The 19,794-nt window shown below is 46.9% G+C and overlaps 1 protein-coding gene across 2 annotated transcripts in view; it reads left to right on the top strand.

Annotated features, from left to right (window-relative positions):
- Window positions 1–19,794, top strand: part of CORIN (corin, serine peptidase) — a 387,855-nt gene that overhangs the window by 239,636 nt on the left and 128,425 nt on the right. For both annotated transcript variants that reach the window (XM_088475236.1, XM_088475237.1), the window contains exon 5: window positions 448–629. In XM_088475236.1, coding sequence (XP_088331362.1) covers window positions 448–629 — 182 coding nt within the window. The remainder of the gene's footprint in view (window positions 1–447; window positions 630–19,794) is intronic.

Raw genomic sequence — 19,794 nt, 5'->3', positions numbered from 1 at the left:
TTCAAAATGTTGCAAGAAATACAAATGTAATATTATTATGCAATATATAACATATTCCCCAGTTGGCATAATAACCTTTTTCCAGTATTGAAACAATAAATGAAGCTAAAATATTTTATGTATAAACAAATGATGAGCATTATCACTTTATAAATACATTGCAAAAGGTACCAATAATAAAAGAATGCTCTTTTGCGCTGAGCTGTGGTTTGTGAGCGTGACTGATTTGGCGACTGGAGCCAGACAGATGCGTTTGGAGTAAGCCATTCCTTAGTAAGAGAAGCGCAGAAATACCTCTAGAAAAGGAAGGCAAATGACATGGTTTCTTGGTAAAGGTTACACAAACATTCTCACTTCACAGACTATTGGTGTATATAAATTATTTTGGTCTGATGAAAGATTTCATGTCTGCACTACAAGCTGAACATTTGTTCTTTCACTCCTCAGTTATCCGTTACTACCGTGCAGATCGTTCTGCGAGGCCGCACAAGATGGCTGCGGGCCAGTGCTGGAGATTGTGAATTCTTCTTGGCCGGAGTTCTTGAGATGCTCCCAGTTCCAGAACAGAACAGATAACAACAACACGAGTCGTGTCTGCTACTCCCCTCAGCATGAAAATGGAAGACAAGGTACGACTACATGAGTAAAGCTGGTAACACGCATGTACACAAATGACGACACATGTCATATCTACTAACAGCTAGGTTTAAATACAAGATAGCATTTGCCTTTGCGGTGTTGTGCATCCATTTGGAAACCTTAGTGCAAATGGTGCTTTGTGGTATATAGGCTAACTGGGCATATAACTTTACACTATACACAATAGTGCTTACACATTCCTGTACTTTCCATAGCTACCACCTAATGTGAAATGCACCATGGCTTCATATATTACTTCCATTGGCAGACATACACAAATTATAGTTGGTCTGAGTTGCAATAGACCAATTAATACAAATCTTACATCTGTTCTCCTTTTCCTAAAACATTTTGGGACTGATGTAGGATTAGACCTAAGCCAGTTTGGGTAGCCTCTGCGCCTAGGCAGGTCTCCATGATTCCGGCACTTCCGCCTGCTTGCGTCGTCTGGTGGAGGAGTGAATGGGAGGGAAGTGACGCTCTAACATAGGCCGGCTACAGTAAGTGCAGGTTTCTGAGTACATGCAGGCTGGCACACTGACATATATACGCAGCTGATAACTTCTTACCTGCAGGTGGTCATGAGCTGGTGCAGAGGTGCAGATACACAATAATGATGAGGATGGTTACCAGCACTAGCGGATCATTGTGGCTGGCTGACTGTGGATGCATTGCTGAAGCTGATAGGAGTTTTCTTGGTTGCTTGTGCACATATTAATGGCCTTATTCTGAGTGGCATGCAGCGGCGTCTGTGTCCTCGTCTTTTGCTGGTTACACGTCTGCGACTTTATGTAAATACCGTTACAAGCCCTTCCCTGGTGTACAGCCGTCCGATTGTAAAAGGACTGAGACTGAGCGCCTTTAGACGCTCAAATATCGATTCATGTATCTTTAGACGCAAACATTGGTCGCGCCATCGAAACTTGCACCAGCCCCATGCTAGGTGCAGATTCTCTGTTAGAGTATGACCTCCACTGTAAACAATTACGTATCTGAGTTCGCAACCATTTCAGTGACACATCCGTGACACATCTTTGTGCGTCTGAATAGCCTCCTCCTAGTCACAGCTCAGGAACGCCAAGCACATTTTCAAGACGTTTCTGAGACCATGTGTCTCAATCGCAACTGCACCTCTGTACGCACAGACTTCAGACGTATGCACAGCGGTACTTAGACGCATGCACAGAAGAAAAAAAAACCTTCAACTGTGTCCAATATCTGCAGCGCGTCCAACTCAGCATCAGGCCCTAAGTGTTTGTGTGCTTGTTTCAGCAACTCTGTGTTTCCATATTGTGTTAAAAATGGGATGCGGTCAATATCTCAGCACATGGGATGCTGGTGCTTAGAATACCGGCGCAGGAATCCCGATGGTAAGTAGCGGAGTTGGGGGGTGGGTTAGTGTTAGGGTTAGTCTATGGCGTGCGTGTGCGTATATACGCAGGCACACTAGTCGTGCCATCCAAGCGCATCACGGCAATGATGACGGTGGCTACATCTGTACATCTGAATCAGGGGCGTCTTAAGAGAGGAGAGGGCCCATGTGCACTCCCTGTGCGGAGCCCCCTCCTCTCTCCCCGGTGGCTGGCAGACGACTGACGCAGCTAGCCAGCCATCGGAGCCTTAGTAGACTCCAGGCACAAGAGTGTGCCCGGAGTCTACTGCGCATGCGGAGTACGCCAGTAAGTGGCCGTGGCGGCCATTTTTCTGGCGTTCTGTGCATGCGCAGTAGAGTCCGGGCACACTCTAGTGCCCGGAGCCTACTGTGCATGCGCAGAACACCGGAAAAATTGCCGCGGCGGCCATTTTCCGGTGTTCTGAGCAGCGCAGACACCCAACGTGGGACCACGGACAGGTAAGTCTAAAATAATATGGGTGCACAGTGTGTGCAGTGCGGGGCCCCCCTGGACCCGGGGGGCCCGTGCACCCATTATAGATATGCCACTGATCTGAATGCTAATTTGTAGCATCAAACTGCTATATGTTTCCAGATTTTTATTGAAGACTTTTACAGCTCAAATACAAATTTCGTACAAATGATTAACGGTACACTAAATACCAAAGAATGCTTAAATAAAACACAGCTCAGTCTCTTCATTTGTTTAAAGTGAACTTAACAATCCATTTGGCAGTGATTTGGAACTGTGTTAATATACAAGAGTTCAAAATGTTAAGTGGGGAGAGAAAGGATATAGTGAAAGGATATAGGGCCTGATTCAGACCCGCTCGCAAGCGGGTCGCTGGTCCCCCACTGCCCATGCGCCGCCTCCGGTGTGCGTATGCACGAGACCCGTCCAGCGAAGGCTGCTCCGTCGCTACAGGTCTCGCTACAAGACAGGGTGGCTGTCGATGTTGATTGACAGCTCGCCCCGTTTTGTATGCGGGGAGGGGGAGTGGCTGCACAAACGCAGGCCTTCCCTTAGGAACGCCTGGCATTTGTGGGCGGCCCTACTGACATCACTAGTGATGTCAGTAGTGGACTTCCTGCTGTATTAGAGCAGGGAGTCCACTCGGGCTTGCGAGAGCTGAGACCCTACCACAGGGTCTCCTCGCAAGCCTGATGGTCGTGATAATCGTGACGGGCTCCAGGCCGCTCGCAAAACTGTGGTTGATGATCACCCACAGCTTATTGAGCAGCCTAAAGAAAAAAAAAAAAAAAAAAATGCCCTCAGGCCCCTAGTACAACAGCGTGTGCATGTTCTGAAAACATTAAATTATAGGACAACAATAAAAGTAATTTCTGTTGAATTAATATATATTTATGTGTATAAATATTGTATCTAATTTTTATTAGATGCCCATTGAAACAAAGGTCATTGTTCATTCATTGTTATCATCAAATATTTCCTGTGGTCTTGCGGAATTTTCTATAAAACCATATTAAGCAGTGATAACAAAAGTTTTGCATTAATCTATTTCTAATGCTCATTACATTGCTTAATGCCATGTATGATTTATTTTAAGTTTATTGAGTTCATTGTGGTCATTTCACGTGACTGTGCCAAAAAACATTTTTATAGGTCTGCTTGGGTTCATTGTCCTTATTTTCACATATTTTGAGCAAAACAAATTCTAGTAACTGATTAAATGAAATTGTATAATTCTCAGATAAAAAAATGGTGTAAAAATGTAAATATTTTATGGAACAGTTACATCATATTCTAAGAAAATTAATGTGCATTAGAGAGACTTGTGTTTAAATTAAGTTATTTTTTTAAATGTTGGTGTCATAGGAAGTTTCTGTCATTGGGCCTGATTCCGCATGGATTGCAATTGCGATCGCAGCTGCATAATCACACGCAATGAAGCTGCGTAAATATGCTAATGTCTGCCACCGCTCAGCCAGCATAGAGACGCCCCCTACTGCCATCTCACATAAGCAATACCTCACAGTCCTGAATATACATCGGTAACATCGGCCCTTCTCGCACAGTTACAGCAGGTCTGACCTGTCTCAAAATTTGCAAGTCTCATGGCCTGTCACTCATTCTGCGAAGGAGTCGCATGCGCAGTACGCAAAAATCGTCTAATATGCGTACGCGGTTGCAATTGCGATCCATGCTGAATCAGGCCCATTGACAATACATTCAATGAAATATAATGAAGATAATTTACAAAATGTAGTTTTAATAATGAAATGTTGTCTCTTTTAAGTGAAAGGTAATATGCAGTCAGTGTCAGACTGAAACATGAAGTGCCCACCAGGTGACTGCAATGTTAGAGGCCAACCCGCTGCAGAACACATTTTATTGTCACCTCAAAGGGTACCAGCTGCATGAGCCAGGGACTAGGGGGAATGTAATTAGTACAGATAAAGTATGGAACACAGACAGGACAGGCAGTCACCAGATATGGAACACAGAGAGGACATGCAGACACTAAGGATATAAAACACAGATAGGACATGCAGACACTAAGGATATAAAACAGACAGGACAGGCAGATACTGAGGATATAAAACACAGACAGGACACGCAGACACTGAGGATATGGAACATGGACAGGACAGGCAGTGGCCAGATATGGAACACAGACAGGACAGGCAGACACTGAGGATATAAAACACAGACAGGACAGGCAGACACTGAGGATATGGAACACAGACAGGACAGGCAGACAGTAAGGATATGAAACACAGACAGGACATGCAGACAGTAAGGATATGAAACACAGACAGGACATGCAGACACTAAGGATATGAAACACAGACAGGACAGGCAGACACTGAGGATATGAAACACATACAGGACAGGCAGACACTGAGGATATGAAACACAGACAGGACATGCAGACACTGAGGATATGAAACACAGACAGGACAGGCAGACACTGAGGATATGAAACACAGACAGGACATGCAGACACTGAGGATATGAAACACAGACACGACAGGCAGACACTGAGGATATGAAACACAGACAGGACAGGCAGACATTGAGGATATGAAACACATACAGGACAGGCAGACACTGAGGATATGAAACACAGACAGGACATGCAGACACTGAGGATATGAAACACAGACAGGACAGGCAGACATTGAGGATATGAAACACATACAGGACAGGCAGACACTGAGGATATGAAACACAGACAGGACATGCAGACACTGAGGATATGAAACACAGACAGGACAGGCAGACATTGAGGATATGAAACACATACAGGACAGGCAAACACTGAGGATATGAAACACAGACAGGACATGCAGACACTGAGGATATGAAACACAGACAGGACAGGCAGACACTGAGGATATGAAACACAGACAGGACATGCAGACACTGAGGATATGAAACACAGACAGGACAGGCAGACACTGAGGATATGGAACACAGATAGGACAGGCAGACACTGAGGATATGAAACTAGGGGTGTGCACCGGCCACTTTTCGTGTTTTGTGTTTTGGTTTTGGATCTGGATCTTTCTTCGTGTTTTGGATCTGGATTGGTTTTGCCAAAACCACCCTTCCGTGTTTTGGGTTCTGGGTTTTGTGTTTTGGATCTGTATTTTTTTTTTAAAAAGCATAAAAACAGCTAAAATCACAGAATTTGTTGGTTTCTCTGCTCCTATGCTATTATTAACCTCAATAACCTTAATTTCCACTCATTTCCAGTCTATTCTGAACACCTCACACCTCACAATAGTGTTTTCATGTCCAAAAGGTTGCACCGAGGTAGCTGGATGACTATGCTAAGCGACACGAGTGGGCGGCACAAACACGTGACCCATCTAGGAGTGACACTGCAGTGGCAGACAGGATGGCAGTTAGAAAAACTAGGCCCCAAACTGTACATAATGCAAAGAAAAAAAAGAAGTGCAAGATGGAATTGTCCTTGGGCCCTCCCACCCACCCTTATGTTGTATAAACAGGACATGCACACTTTAACAAATCAATCATTTCAGCGCCAGGGTCTGCCACACAACTGTAGCTGAAATGATTGGTTCGTTTGGGCCCCCACAAAACAAGCTGGCAATTAATGTGTCCCTGCACAAACTGGCTCTACGGAGGCAAGATGTCATCCTCATCCTCCTCATCCACCGATTCCTCACCCTCTTCAGTGTGTACATCCTCATCCTCACAAAGTATTAACTCGTCCCCACTTGAATCCACCACCACAGGTCCCTCTGTACCTTCTGGAGGCTGGTCTCCCTGGAAGAGCTGATAATTCATTTTGATGAACATCATCTTCTCCACATTCTGTGGAAGCAACCTCCTACGCCTTTCGCTGACAAGGTTCCCGGCTGCACTAAACACTCTTTCGGAGTACACACTGGAGGGGGGGCAACTCAGGTAAAATAGAGCCAGCTTGTACAGGGGCCTCCAAATTGCCTCTTTTTCCTGCCAGTACAGGTATGGACTGTCTGACATGCCTACTTGGATGCTGTCACCGATGTAATCCTCCACCATTCTGTCAATGGTGACAGTATCATATGCAGTGACAGTAGACATGTCAGAAATTGTTGCCAGGTCCTTCAGTCCGGACCAGATGTCCAAACTTGGCCCTGCCTGCCCTGCATCACCGCCAGCGGGTTGCTTAGGATACCTAAGTTTTTTCCTGGCAGCCCCAGTTGCGGGAGAAAATGAAGAAGGAGCCGTTGACGTGTCACGTTCCGCTTCAGCTGACAGTGTGTTCACCAGCAGGTCTTTGCACCTCTGCAGGCTTGTGTCGGCCGGAAAGAGAGACACCACATAGGCTTTAAACCTAGGATCAAGCACGGTGGCCAAAATGTAGTGGTCTGATTTCAACAGATTGACCACCCTGGAATCCTGGCAAAGCGAATGAAGGGCTTCATCCACAAGTCCCACATGCCGAGCGGAATCGCTCCGTCTTAGCTCCTCCTTCACTTTCTCCAGCTGCTTCTGCAAAAGCCTGATGAGGGGAATGACCTGACTCAAGCTGGCTGTGTCTGAACTGACTTCACGTGTGGCAAGTTCGAAGGGCTGGAGAACCTTGCACAACACGGAAATCATTCTCCACTGCGCTTGAGTCAGGTGCATACCCCCTCCTTTGCCTATGTCATAGGTGGATGTATAGGCTTGTATGGCCTTTTGCTGCTCCTCCATCCTCTGAAGCATATAGAGGGTTGAGTTCCACCGCGTCACAACCTCTTGCTTCAGGTGATGGCGGGGCAGGTTCAAGAGTGTTTGCTGGCGCTCCAGTCTTCGGCACGCAGTCGCTGAATGGCGAAAGTGGCCAGAAATTTTTCGGGCCACCCAAAGCGTCTCCTGCACGCCCCTGTCGCTTTTCAGAAAATTCTGCACCACCAAGTTTATTGTGTGAGCAAAACATGGGACGTGCTGGAATTTGCCCAGATGTAATGCCCGCACAATATTGGTGGCGTTGTCAGATATCACAAATCCCCAGGAGAGTCTAAGTGGGGTAAGCCACTGGGCGATGATTTCCCTCAGTTTCTCTAAGAGGTTGTCGGCGGTGTGCCTCTTACTGAAACCGGTGATACACAGCGTAGCCTGCCTTGTAACGAGCTGGCGTTTCTGAGATGCTGCTACTGGTGACGCTGCTGCTGTTGCTGCGTAAGGTGATACATCTACCCAGTGGGCTGTCACAGTCATATAGTCCTTAGTCTGCCCTGTTCCACTTGTCCACATGTCCGTGGTTAAGTGGACATTGTGTACAACGGCATTTTTCTGACGTTTCTGTACAGTCTCGGTATCGCCTGCCTAGTGAAGTGGAATCTAGACGGGATTTGGAACCGGGGACACACTACCTCCATCAATTGTCTAAATCCCACTGCACTAATGGCGGATACCGGACGCACGTCTAACACCAACATAGCAGTCAAGGCCTCAGTTATACGTTTTGCTTCAGGATGACTGCTGTCGTACTTCATCCTCCTCGCTAAGGACTGTTGGAGGGTCAATTGTTTAGTAAAAGTAGTGGTGTTCCTACTTCCTCTCTGGGATGATGAACGACTCCCAGCAGCAGCAACAGCAGCAGCGGCAGCAGTAGGCGTAGCAATGCAGGATCCTCCAGAGGAATCCCGGATAGGAGAGTCAGTCATGCCAGTGACATGGCCTGCAGGACTACTTCCGATCCTGACTAAGGAGGAAATTGACGAGGAGGGAGTTGACGGTGTGGTTTGCAGGCGCTTGGATACAACAGGACAACGGGATTTAGGTGTCCCTGGACTGCTTACGGTCTTAGCCAAAGTTTCTGAACTTGACAGTAACTTTTTATGAACGCGCTGCAGGTGCCGTATAAGGGAGGATGTTCCTAGGTGGTTGACGTCCCTACCCCTACTTATTTCACCTTTACATATGGTACATATGGCAAGACAGTTGTTGTCCGGATTTGGATAGAAATATTGCCAGACCAAAGAGGTGGAATGTTTGGTCTTCTGCCCAGGCATGACCGTGATGGGCTTTTTCATCCCACGGACAACAACTGTCTCCCCCGGAGCCTGATTTAAACAAACCACATCACCATCAGAATCCTCCTCGCCAACTTCCTCCTCAGCGCCAGCTACACCAGTATCCTCATCCTGTTGTACTTCAACAGTGACATCTTCAATTTGCATATCAGCAAGTGGACTGTGGGTGCTCCTTTCAGCACTTGCAGGGGGCGTGCAAATGGTGGAAAGAGCCACCTCTTCCCGTCCAGTGCTGGGAAGGTCAGGCATCGCAACCACCACCACACTTGGACTCTCCTTGGGGATTTGTGATATCTTCTTAGAAAGCACAGTTCTTCGCTGTGCTTTTGCCAGCTTAACTCTTTTGATTTTTTTAGTGGGAGGAGGGCTTCCATCGTCATGTGAAGCTGAACCACTAGTCATGAACATACTAGGGATCGACCTTAGCCGTTCCTTGCCACTCCGTGTCGTAAATGGCATATTGGCAAGTTTACGTTTCTCTTCAGCTGATTGAAATGTCTTTTTCAAGGTCATTTTCCTGAACTTTGCCATTTGGGATTGTATGTGCCCTCTACTATGACATTGGGCATCGGCCTTGGCAGACGACGTTGATGGCATGTTATCGTCTATGTCATGACTAGTGGCAGCAGCTTCAGCACTAGGAGGAAGTGGTTCTTGATCTTTCTCTATTTTATTTTTATCGGAGAAAGTTTGGTCCTCCATTTATGTTATATCGATTTGATATATACGTGCGGCTAAACACAGAAAATAATTTTTTTTTTGGTTTGGACTGGAGTGTACTTTGGGGGTTACAGCACCCTTTAACGGTCAAGCCAGCCGGCCCTTATGACACAGGCGCACTCTTGGCACTACTTTGTTGATGCACGTGCGGCTACTGCGCACACAATTCACAAACACAGAAAATAATTTTTTTTTTGGTTTGGACTGGAGTGTACTTTGGGGGTTACAGCACCCTTTAATTGTCAAGCCAGCCGGCCCTTTACTTATGACACAGGCGCACGCTTGGCACTACTTTGTTGATGCACGTGCGGCTACTGCGCACACAATTCACAAACACAGAAAATTATTTTTTTTTTGGTTTGGACTGGAGTGTACTTTCGGGGGTTACAGCACCCTTAACGGTCAAGCCAGCCGGCCCTTTACTTATGACACAGGCGCACGCTTGGCACTACTTTGTTGATGCACGTGCGGCTACTGCGCACACAATTCACAAACACAGAAAATAATTTTTTTTTGGTTTGGACTGGAGTGTACTTTCGGGGGTTACAGCACCCTTTAACGGTCAAGCCAGCCGGCCCTTTACTTATGACCCAGGCGCACGCTTGGCACTACTTTGTTGATGCACGTGCGGCTACTGCGCACACAATTCACAAACACAGAAAATAATTTTTTTCTTGGTTTGGACTGGAGTGTACTTTCGGGGGTTACAGCACCCTTTAACGGACAAGCCAGCCGGCCTTTTACTTATGACACAGGCGCACGCTTGGCACTACTTTGTTGATGCACGTGCGGCTACTGCGCACACAATTCACAAACACAGAAAATAATTTTTTTTTTGGTTTGGACTGGAGTGTACTTTCGGGGGTTACAGCACCCTTAACGGTCAAGCCAGCCGGCCCTTTACTTATGACACAGGCGCACGCTTGGCACTACTTTGTTGATGCACGTGCGGCTACTGCGCACACAATTCACAAACACAGAAAATATATTATTTTTTTAGCACTTGGGGGGAGCACCCCTGATGGACAGAGCACCCCCTGGACAACACTACAGCACCCCTTTAGGACTGGGACACTGCACAGGACTTTGGAGTGGACACAGCCCCTATGGAGAACTGACTGCACAACACAGTCCAGCCAGCCCCTATGGACTTTGAAGTAGTGGACACAGCCCCTATTAACAACAGCAGCACAGCACAACACAGCCAGCCCCTATGGACTTTGAAGTAGTGGACAACAGCAGCACTACACTACACTACACTACACAGCACTAACTCCCACCCTCCCTCTTCACTGTCCACAGCCGAGTGAGAAAATGGCGCCGACGCGGGTACCTTATATAGGATCCAAAACCCGCGAGACTCGGAAGGCGGGATGATGACGTTTTGCCTCGATGTCAGATCCGAGTCAGGCGGGAAAAGTCGAGCCTGACTCGGATCGGACTCGGATCGGGGGGGCTCGGGGGGGTTCGGATTTCAGAAATCCGAACCCGCTCACCCCTATATGAAACACAGACAGGACAGGCAGACACTGAGGATATGAAACACATACAGGACATGCAGACATTGAGGATATGAAACACATACAGGACAGGCAGACACTAAGGATATGGAATGCAGACAGGACAGGCAGACGCAGGATATAGAACACAGACAGGACAAGCAGACACTAAGGATATGAAACACAGACAGGACAGGCAGACACTGAGGATATGAAACACATACAGTACATGCAGACATTGAGGATATGAAACACATACAGGACAGGCAGACACTAAGGATATGGAATGCAGACAGGACAGGCAGACGCAGGATATAGAACACAGACAGGACAAGCAGACACTAAGGATATGAAACACAGACAGGACAGGCAGACATTGAGGATATGAAACACATACAGGACAGCCAGACACTAAGGATATGGAATGCAGACAGGACAGGCAGACACTGAGGATATGGAATGCAGACAGGGCAGGCAGATGCAGGATATAGAACACAGACAGGACAGACAGATTCAGGATATGTAACACAGACAGGACTGGCAGACACTGGGTATGGAACATAGACATGGACTGGCAGACATAGGATATGGAACTCAGACAGGACAGGCAGGTGCAGGATATAGAACACAGACATGACAGGCAGACATATGATAGGAAACACAGGACAGGCATATGCAGGATATGGAATACAGATAAGACAGACAGAAGCAGGATATGTAACACAGACAGGACTGGCAGACACTGGGTATGGAACATAGACAGGACTGGCAGACATAGGATATGGAACACAGTCAGGACAGGCAGGTGCAAGATATAGAACACAGACATGACAGGCAGACATATGATAGGAAACACAGGACAGGCATATGCAGGATATGGAATACAGATAAGACAGACAGAAGCAGGATATGTAACACAGACAGGACTGGCAGACACTGGGTATGGAACATAGACAGGACTGGCAGACATAGGATATGGAACACAGTCAGGACAGGCAGGTGCAGGATATAGAACACAGACATGACAGGCAGACATATGATAGGAAACACAGGGTAGGCATATGCAGGATATGGAATACAGATAAGACAGACAGAAGCAGGATATGTAACACAGACAGGACAGGCAGACACTGGGTATCGAACACAGACAGGACAAGCATCAAACATCTGACCACTTAGCACTTAAATTTACTGTGTCGCTACAATGGTCACTGTAATGCTGGCAGCTGGATGGATCCCTGTGAAGCACATGGGAGGGAAGACTGCAGACGGGAGAGCACACTTCAAAGACCTCCTCCTATTCCATCTGTCCTGAATGACAAACACAGCGCTTCTGGTTGGCTCGTGCCCTGCATTCAGGACTCTTCCTGCTGCCTGCGGGACCAGGCGGTCAAATGCCACAGCACCACCAACTAAATGCTGTGTGGTATTGAATACAATAACAGCTATAATGTTGGTTTTCAGATAATTACCATAATATAATTGAGTGAAATGTATTCTATTGTAGATTAAATTCTGGTGTACAAGTATATGAAGTCCGCCATATACTCCATGGATGAAGCTCGTTGAGGCAGTTCTGATCTCTGGGATCCTTCCTGTTATTTGGTTGTTGGTGTTCTAGTGCTCTATTTGCACTAAACAATTTGTACACACAAAAACAATTAAGCGTACATTGTAATTTTTTTTTTCTGTAATAAACCTGTTTTAAATGTTATTACACTATATTATGGGTTTTCTCACGTTCACATTGCTTCGACTGACTAAGATGTTTGGAATTTGACATTCATCACATACATGGTAGATCATACATACTAGACAAGATATTCTAGACAAGATATTCCCTTTGGGTTACATATATGGTAATGTGCATTCGGTATCACCTTATTAGGATCTTGCAATTTTTGTATTGGACTCATCTTTGATTATTTGACTTAGCACCACTACTATTATTGGTATCAATTGGCATTGAGCACTCCTCTTACAATTTGCTCAATGCCATGGTGCTTGCTACAAAGCAATACAGCCACCTCCAGGTGCGGCACTGGGTGGACTGCTAGCACTAGCTGTGCTGATTTATGTACACTGTGTGCCGCACCTGGAGGTGTCTATATTTATATTGTATTCCAATGAGCACACAATTCTGTGAATTAGCAGCTCCACTATTTTCTGAGTGACAGCAATCTCACTCTGAGAGTGCTGAATCTGCAGTTAACCACAGGGTGTGATGGCATACCATATCTGTATTGCGCAAGGAACATGTCCATTATGGCGTCAGCCTTAATGATCGGAATTTCATTGCTACTTTAAGTTTGAGTGGCAGAAATTCAGTAGGTTTTGTGAAATTTCAGATCATGTATAAGAAGCCTTAATAGGACATGTGAAACCGTAAGGATTTTTTGTCTATGAAATTTCATAGCTTTTTTATAACTTATTAACCATCAGGGTTTTGGAGGAACAACCTGGGCCACCTGCAGGAGAGAAGTGCAACATAATGGTACACTAGAGTGGGTAGAGGAGAGGACAGCATACAGAAGGTGTTTTGGGGGTGCAGAGGGAGATACAGCTGTGGGGGCGAGCTGCAGGTGTGCAGGGCAGTGGCAGCAGTGGGGGTGTGGGGCAGTGCACAGGGGCATTAACGGGTGACAGAGGGCTCACTAACGCTGGGCATGTTCCTGAGAAAATCATATCAATGAGACATAGATGTATGGATGTATTAGTGATATCCATCCATGCATCTGTTAAAAGTTGAATATGTGTAATATATATATGTGAGTGCCGAGTTTGGATGATATTTTTTATGTAGATGGTGTGGTCACATACCAAGGGCACCCTAGATGGTTGAGTGCCGTGGATTAAGCCTGTCGGTTGATATCTATATATATATATATATATATATATATCTATATATATATATCTATATATATATATATATATATATATATATACACACATACACACACACACACACACATACACACATATATATATATATATGTATGTGTGTATATATATATATATATATATATATATATATATATATAAATATATAAAAAGAAGGGGGGTAGAAGACATGCACCTATTAGTGTAGTAGGTTGAAATAATGGGGTGCACATGCTCCAAAGTGATTGTGCGTACCAAAAATTAATTCTTTAATGCTTATCTGAAAATCCACTCAGGTAGGTCAGCAGATGGAATAGATCCAGGACTCTTGGTACTTATGGAGACCTGATATGGAGGGGCTCAGATAGAGCCAGATGGAGAGAAACAAATAGTGTAGTACTTCCTGGAAATGGTATATATGCTAACCGAATGTTATATGCGTACCAAATAGCACTTGAAATACAGCTGAAAGCTCTCAGCTGCACCCACCATAACGTCTAGGAAGCAGCTTATAAATTTACTCACATGAGGAATTGCTGGGAGTACTAAGGGATACTGGAGGAGTGGACAATCACTTTGGAGCACGTGCACCCCATTATTTCAACCTACTGCACTATTAGGTGCATGTCCTCTACCCCCCTTCTTTTCAGATTAACCTTATCCGTCTGCCACACAGAAACACTGAAAGACTGCTGCCTCCTTCACTTAAGGATCAGTGTATAAAACTGAAGTTTCCACACTTTTCATCTGGGACATTGATTTGCGCGCTGTCCTACAACCACTCTCTCTCTCTCTCTCTATAATATATAAAACATACCCCCAAAGCACAACTGGCCCCAGGCTTTTCACTGCCGGTCCTGGTTGTAAAAATACAGGCAGCAAATGATATAGGGGTCCCCTGTACTTATCGCAACCAGCACTGGGCTCTGATCCAATGCTGGTTTTGGAAATACAGGGGAAACAAATGAGTAGGGTTCCCCTGTAAATTCCTGAACCAGCACTGGACACTTTCACCGGGTCCCCCAGCCAAACCATTACCCCTGACCACTAGTCAGCCCAGGTCGGGGATCCCTGGGGACCCCCAATAATGAGGTTCTTCTCTCCAGGGCATCCCAGGCCTAGGCTGATAGCCCGGGGCTATCCCCGGCACCCCTGGACAGTGGGTGTCAGGTTCATTGTGTAAGATGACCCCCCCTAAAAAGCACAACCAGCCCTGGGCTTTACACTGCTGTCCCTGGTTGTGAAAATACAGGGGACAAAGGACGAAGGGGTCCCCTATATTTTGCGCAACCAGCACTGGGCTCTGAGACGATCCTGCTTCTGGAAATACAGGGGAAAAAAAATTGTAGGGTTCCCCTGTATTTACCATACCCAGCACCAGACTTTTTCTAGCAGGGGCCTAATGCCACAGCCAGGGGAGCCCTTTCACTGGGTCCCCCAGCCGAAGCATTAACCCTGATTACTAGTCAGCCCAGGCCTGGGATCCCTGGGGAGCTGGGGACCCCTCCAATAAAGGGGACTTTCTCTCCAGGACACCCCAGGCCTAGGCTGAAACCCCGGGGCTATCTCTGGTACCCCTGGGCGGTGGGCGGTGGGTGCCGGGTTGATTGTGCAGTGTGGTGCATTTGGAAGAATTTTGTCTTTTGCAGGTAAACTACAGGTCCCAGCAAGCCTCTTTCGCATGCTGGTACTTGGAGAACCAAAAGTACCAGCAAGCGGGGCATTAAGACCCCACTGGTACCTGTAGTACACTTGTAAAAGAAATATTAAAATAAACACACTACAATAATTTTTTAAAAATAATTTATTTGGCTGCACCTTCACCTGGGGGGCGGCGGCCTTTAAGCTCTTTTAGGTGGCTGCCACCACCCTAGGACTTCGTCGTCTTCGCCTGGCAGGCGCCAAATAGCCAGGGCTTCGTCGTCTTTGCCTGGCGAGCTCCAACCCACCAGGGCTTCAGGTGTCTTTGCCTGCTGGGTGCCAACCCACACTGGCTTCGTTATCTTCGACTGGTGTGCACCAACCCTCCAGGGCTTCGGCATCTTCTCCTGGCTGGCCCAACCCACCAGGGCTTCGGAGTCTTCACCTGGCGGGCGCCAACTCGCTACCACCTCTCTAGGGCTTCTGTGTCCATTTCACCTGGTGGGCGGCAGCCTGTGTCAGCTCTTTTTCATGGCCGCCGCCCACTAGGACTTCCGGCATCTTCACCTAGTGGGCCGTAGCCTGTGTCAGCTCTTTTTCATGGCCATCACCCACTAGAACTTCCGGCATCTTCACCTAGTGGGTGGCAGCCTGTGTCAGCTCTTTTGGATGGCCGCCGCCTACTAGGATTTTCGGTGTCGACTTTCCTCATGAGCTCTTCACTGCTGCCTCCCCGCCAACGGACTGCCATGCCGCCTCCTCGCACATTATATAAGCCAGCCGAGGGGGCAGGGTGATGATGTTGCGAGCCATGATTGGCTTGCGGTGGCCATCTTTGAATTTCAAAAATGGCGCTAAGGCAGCATTTTTGAAATGGGCACCGCTGCCGAACTCTGCAGAATGGCTGGCAAGGACTAGATCCTTTCGGATCCGGACCTGCCGGCAGCACTCGCACTGCTGCCGGGTCCCGCCGCACCACCGCTGACGCCGACACCACCGCCGCTGATGCCTGCACTGCTGCCGGTCCCCACCTGGGTCACTGCCACACCATCACCGGTTCTCCACCACCGCTAACACTAACTACAATTGCCGGGTTTTACTGCTGCTGACGGCCGCTCTGGCCAGCCATCTTGGTGCACACAAGTTAAACCACAGTGAGTACACCTGCTGAAGGCACCAACTGAGGCAACAAGTAGAAGCTTCCTATCTCTTTAATGGCGCATTTGTGAGGAAATAGTTTAAAAACTGTAACTTTCTAATTTACCTGAATCCCAAAAGCACCTACCCTGGAACAATAGCTACCTAACAAAGCAAACCGAAAGTCTAAATTCGCCCCCTACCCTGACTTATGCTTTCCCAAAAATCCCCCATAGAGAACAGCAGAAAAGTTGTCCTGAATGAGAGTGTCCGACAAAACTGACAGTTGGAGCTTTAGATTATTCCCAAATCCTCATTTTTTTTTTCCTGAAAGTTGCAGCACCAAGCGACAGATCTACCTGTCCATGCCAGATTTCAGCTCGGTATCTCCAATAGCTTTTGAGATGTACCCCCTTAAACCCCCCCCTCCCGATTCAGCCTCAATATAAGGGCTCGACCGTGCCCTTATAATATACATCTGCTTCTGAAAACAGAATCAGTGTGATTTATCGCCGGCCGCAGCCGGCAAGGGTGGTAATCCCGATCGTTAATTAAAGTAAGTATCGCTAACCTTTCTCCCCCCTCTAACCCTCCCTTAGGGTGCCTAACCTTAACCTCCCCCCCAAGTGCCTAAACCTAACCCCCCTTCCCCACAGCCTAACCCTGTCTCCCGGGGGGGGGTGCCTGACCCTAACTCCCCCGTCTCTTAGCCTAACCCTCCCGGGGGTTGTCTAACCCCAAGTCCCCCCTGGGAGCCCCTAACCTAATCCTCCCCCACGAAGCTGTCCACGCTCAGCGCCCGGCCTACCTTTGATCGGGATGCCGGGCGTCGGGCTCTCGGTATAGGTAAAATGACAGGCGTCGAGATTTCGACGCCTGTCATTAGACCCTTGCCGGGATTAGACAGTCGGGATGCCGACGGTCGGCATTCAGACCGTCGGCATCCCGACTGCATACCTACTGAAAGCGTAGCAGCACTAGGTTGAGAGATGGGGAATTAGATATTGCCAGGTAAAGCACTTTTGTTATATGCATTCCAGGGATCCCACACTTTATGGAAAGCATAGATTGTATCAAGAAGAAGGCTTGAGATATATTCCATAGAAGCATTATGTAAATTCTATTAACAGCATTTCTAGAAGGCTGCAAGACATTCTTCCAGTCGCTAGCTATTTGTTGCTTTGCTGCACTGACCATGTGTCAGATAAGTTTATCACAGGATTTGTCTATTGTACAAATAGATTTGCCCAGCAAAATAGGCATTGCAGCCTTAGGTATGTGTATAGTGTAGCCTGAGCAATCAGCTGCAATATGCCGTCACAATACCTAGATATGATTGGAAAGTCATGGAGAAAAGTACAATAGTCATTTTTGCGGATCTGTCCCAAGGTTTGTGCCACAAGAGGGCATCTATCAGTTAGTGAATGATCATTGTCAAAATTTGGTTGTGCTTGAGCAGGCCAAACTGGTGTTGGGCCTACGGTTTGATACATCTCCCCCATAATTTTATGCAAATATTGAGGATTGTGGAAAAAAAGAACTGTATTTGTGATGTTGACATGTTACTATATGATAATGGATCAATAGGATGCCAAAATCACATACTATACAGTATGTGCACAAAATGCATTACACATTACCCTTCATAATTTTATACAAAGTAGACCAATCAGAAATATAGAATATAAATTAAGAATTACAACAAGAGATATGATGGATGATTCTCTGTAACACTGGCCCTGATTCAGAGCCGGACGCTCTGAAAGTGTGCTTGCTCTGAATCTGGGCATTTTTATTTTTTTTGTGCGGCCTCCTGGCCGCTCGCATAGCTGTTGCGAGCAGCCAGAATGATGGCTATTGCGAGCGGCCAGGATGATGGTCGCGATGGTCAAGACCATTGCGACCATCGGGGCTTGCGACGAGACCCTTGTGGTAGGATGTCGTGGCCGCAAGCCCCAGAGAGCTTCTGGCTCTAATAGAGCCAGAAGCTCTCCCACTGACATCACTGGTGAGCCCGCAAACGGCAGGCGTTCACTGGGACGCCCACAAACGGCAGGCGTTTGCATGGGAACGCTTCCGTTTGTGAAGCCACCCCCCCGCCACGCCTACAAAACGGGGAGAGCAACATCGACAGCCGCCCCTTTTGTAGTGAGCCATGGAGCGAGAGAATTTCTCTCTCGCTCCGTGGCTTGCGGGCACACTGTGCGCAGATCACACCATCGACCCGCTCGCGAGCACTCAAGCGCTTGTGAGCGGGTCTGAATCAGGCCCACTGTCCGGTGAGAGAACTAAAACCCAGTGATTGTTTTAGTACCCAGCTAGCCTAAATACATTTTTCTATACAACATTTTTCATGATTTAAATTTGGTTATGGTTACTCACACAATGCAGACTAGTATATCTACCTGCATCTGTGTTACCCACACTCACCTAGAGCTGTGATTTTCAACCTTTTCAATCTGAGGCACACTACACAAGATTTTAAAAATTGCCAAGGCACATCATCAAGCTATGCTGTGTGTATGACCAATGAAAAAACATTAACATTGGCTCCCACATAAAAATATACACATATATTGGCCGCACAGGATTAAAGCATACTACATTGGCCTCCACAGGAATAAAATACACTACACTACAAGTGCGCTGAGCTGACTGCTGCGGCACTCTTGACAACCGTTCGCGGTACACTAGTGTGCCACGGTACAGTGGTTGAAAAACAATGACCTAGAGGCTAGATACCTAGAGTCTACATACGTTTATCCAATGGATGTTGCTTTCCAGGATAGCAGAGGTTTGCCCTATGTGCTTTAAATGTCAGCAGTCATGTATAAGTGTCCATCTCCAACTCCTTGAATCTTTTAGCCATCACCAAATCCTATATTTACCTATCTGACACCACTTCTCCCTCAGCTATCTCCTTTGTGAGCCTCACAGTCTTTCACACTCCCTGGCCTGGAGGTTGCCACAGTACTGGTACTTCTATCGTCTGGTCACCTCCACCAACTCTTACACACTAAACTCTCCATTTCATTCTCTTTATTCAATGCTCATGGCATTCGCTTCTTCCAACTTCTTCGAGTAGCTGCCTTTTTTCATCCCCCCGGCCTTAGCTCAAAATTCCTTGAAAACTTTGTTCCCTGGCTCCTAATCTTCAAATGGGCTCTCGAGACCCCTTTCTTCCTCAAAGTTTTCCAGCGCTCATCCTAACCCACTACTCCATGTTCCTTCCTCACAGTCCAGCCTATTTGTGTCACCCCTGTTTGTTTGCCCCTCCCCTTTAGAATGTAAGCTCTCATGAGCAGGGCCCTCTTCCCTCACATGCTTCTTCTTCCCTTACTTATATTTGAATTTACAACAGCATCTAACACTTGGTTGCTGACACCA

This window comes from Taudactylus pleione, unplaced genomic scaffold, assembly GCF_031769625.1.
Source record: "Taudactylus pleione unplaced genomic scaffold, aTauple2 ptg000169l, whole genome shotgun sequence".
Lineage (NCBI taxonomy): Eukaryota > Metazoa > Chordata > Amphibia > Anura > Myobatrachidae > Taudactylus > Taudactylus pleione.
Note: the sequence above shows the minus strand (reverse complement) of the source record. Positions and strands in the feature narration are given on the sequence as shown.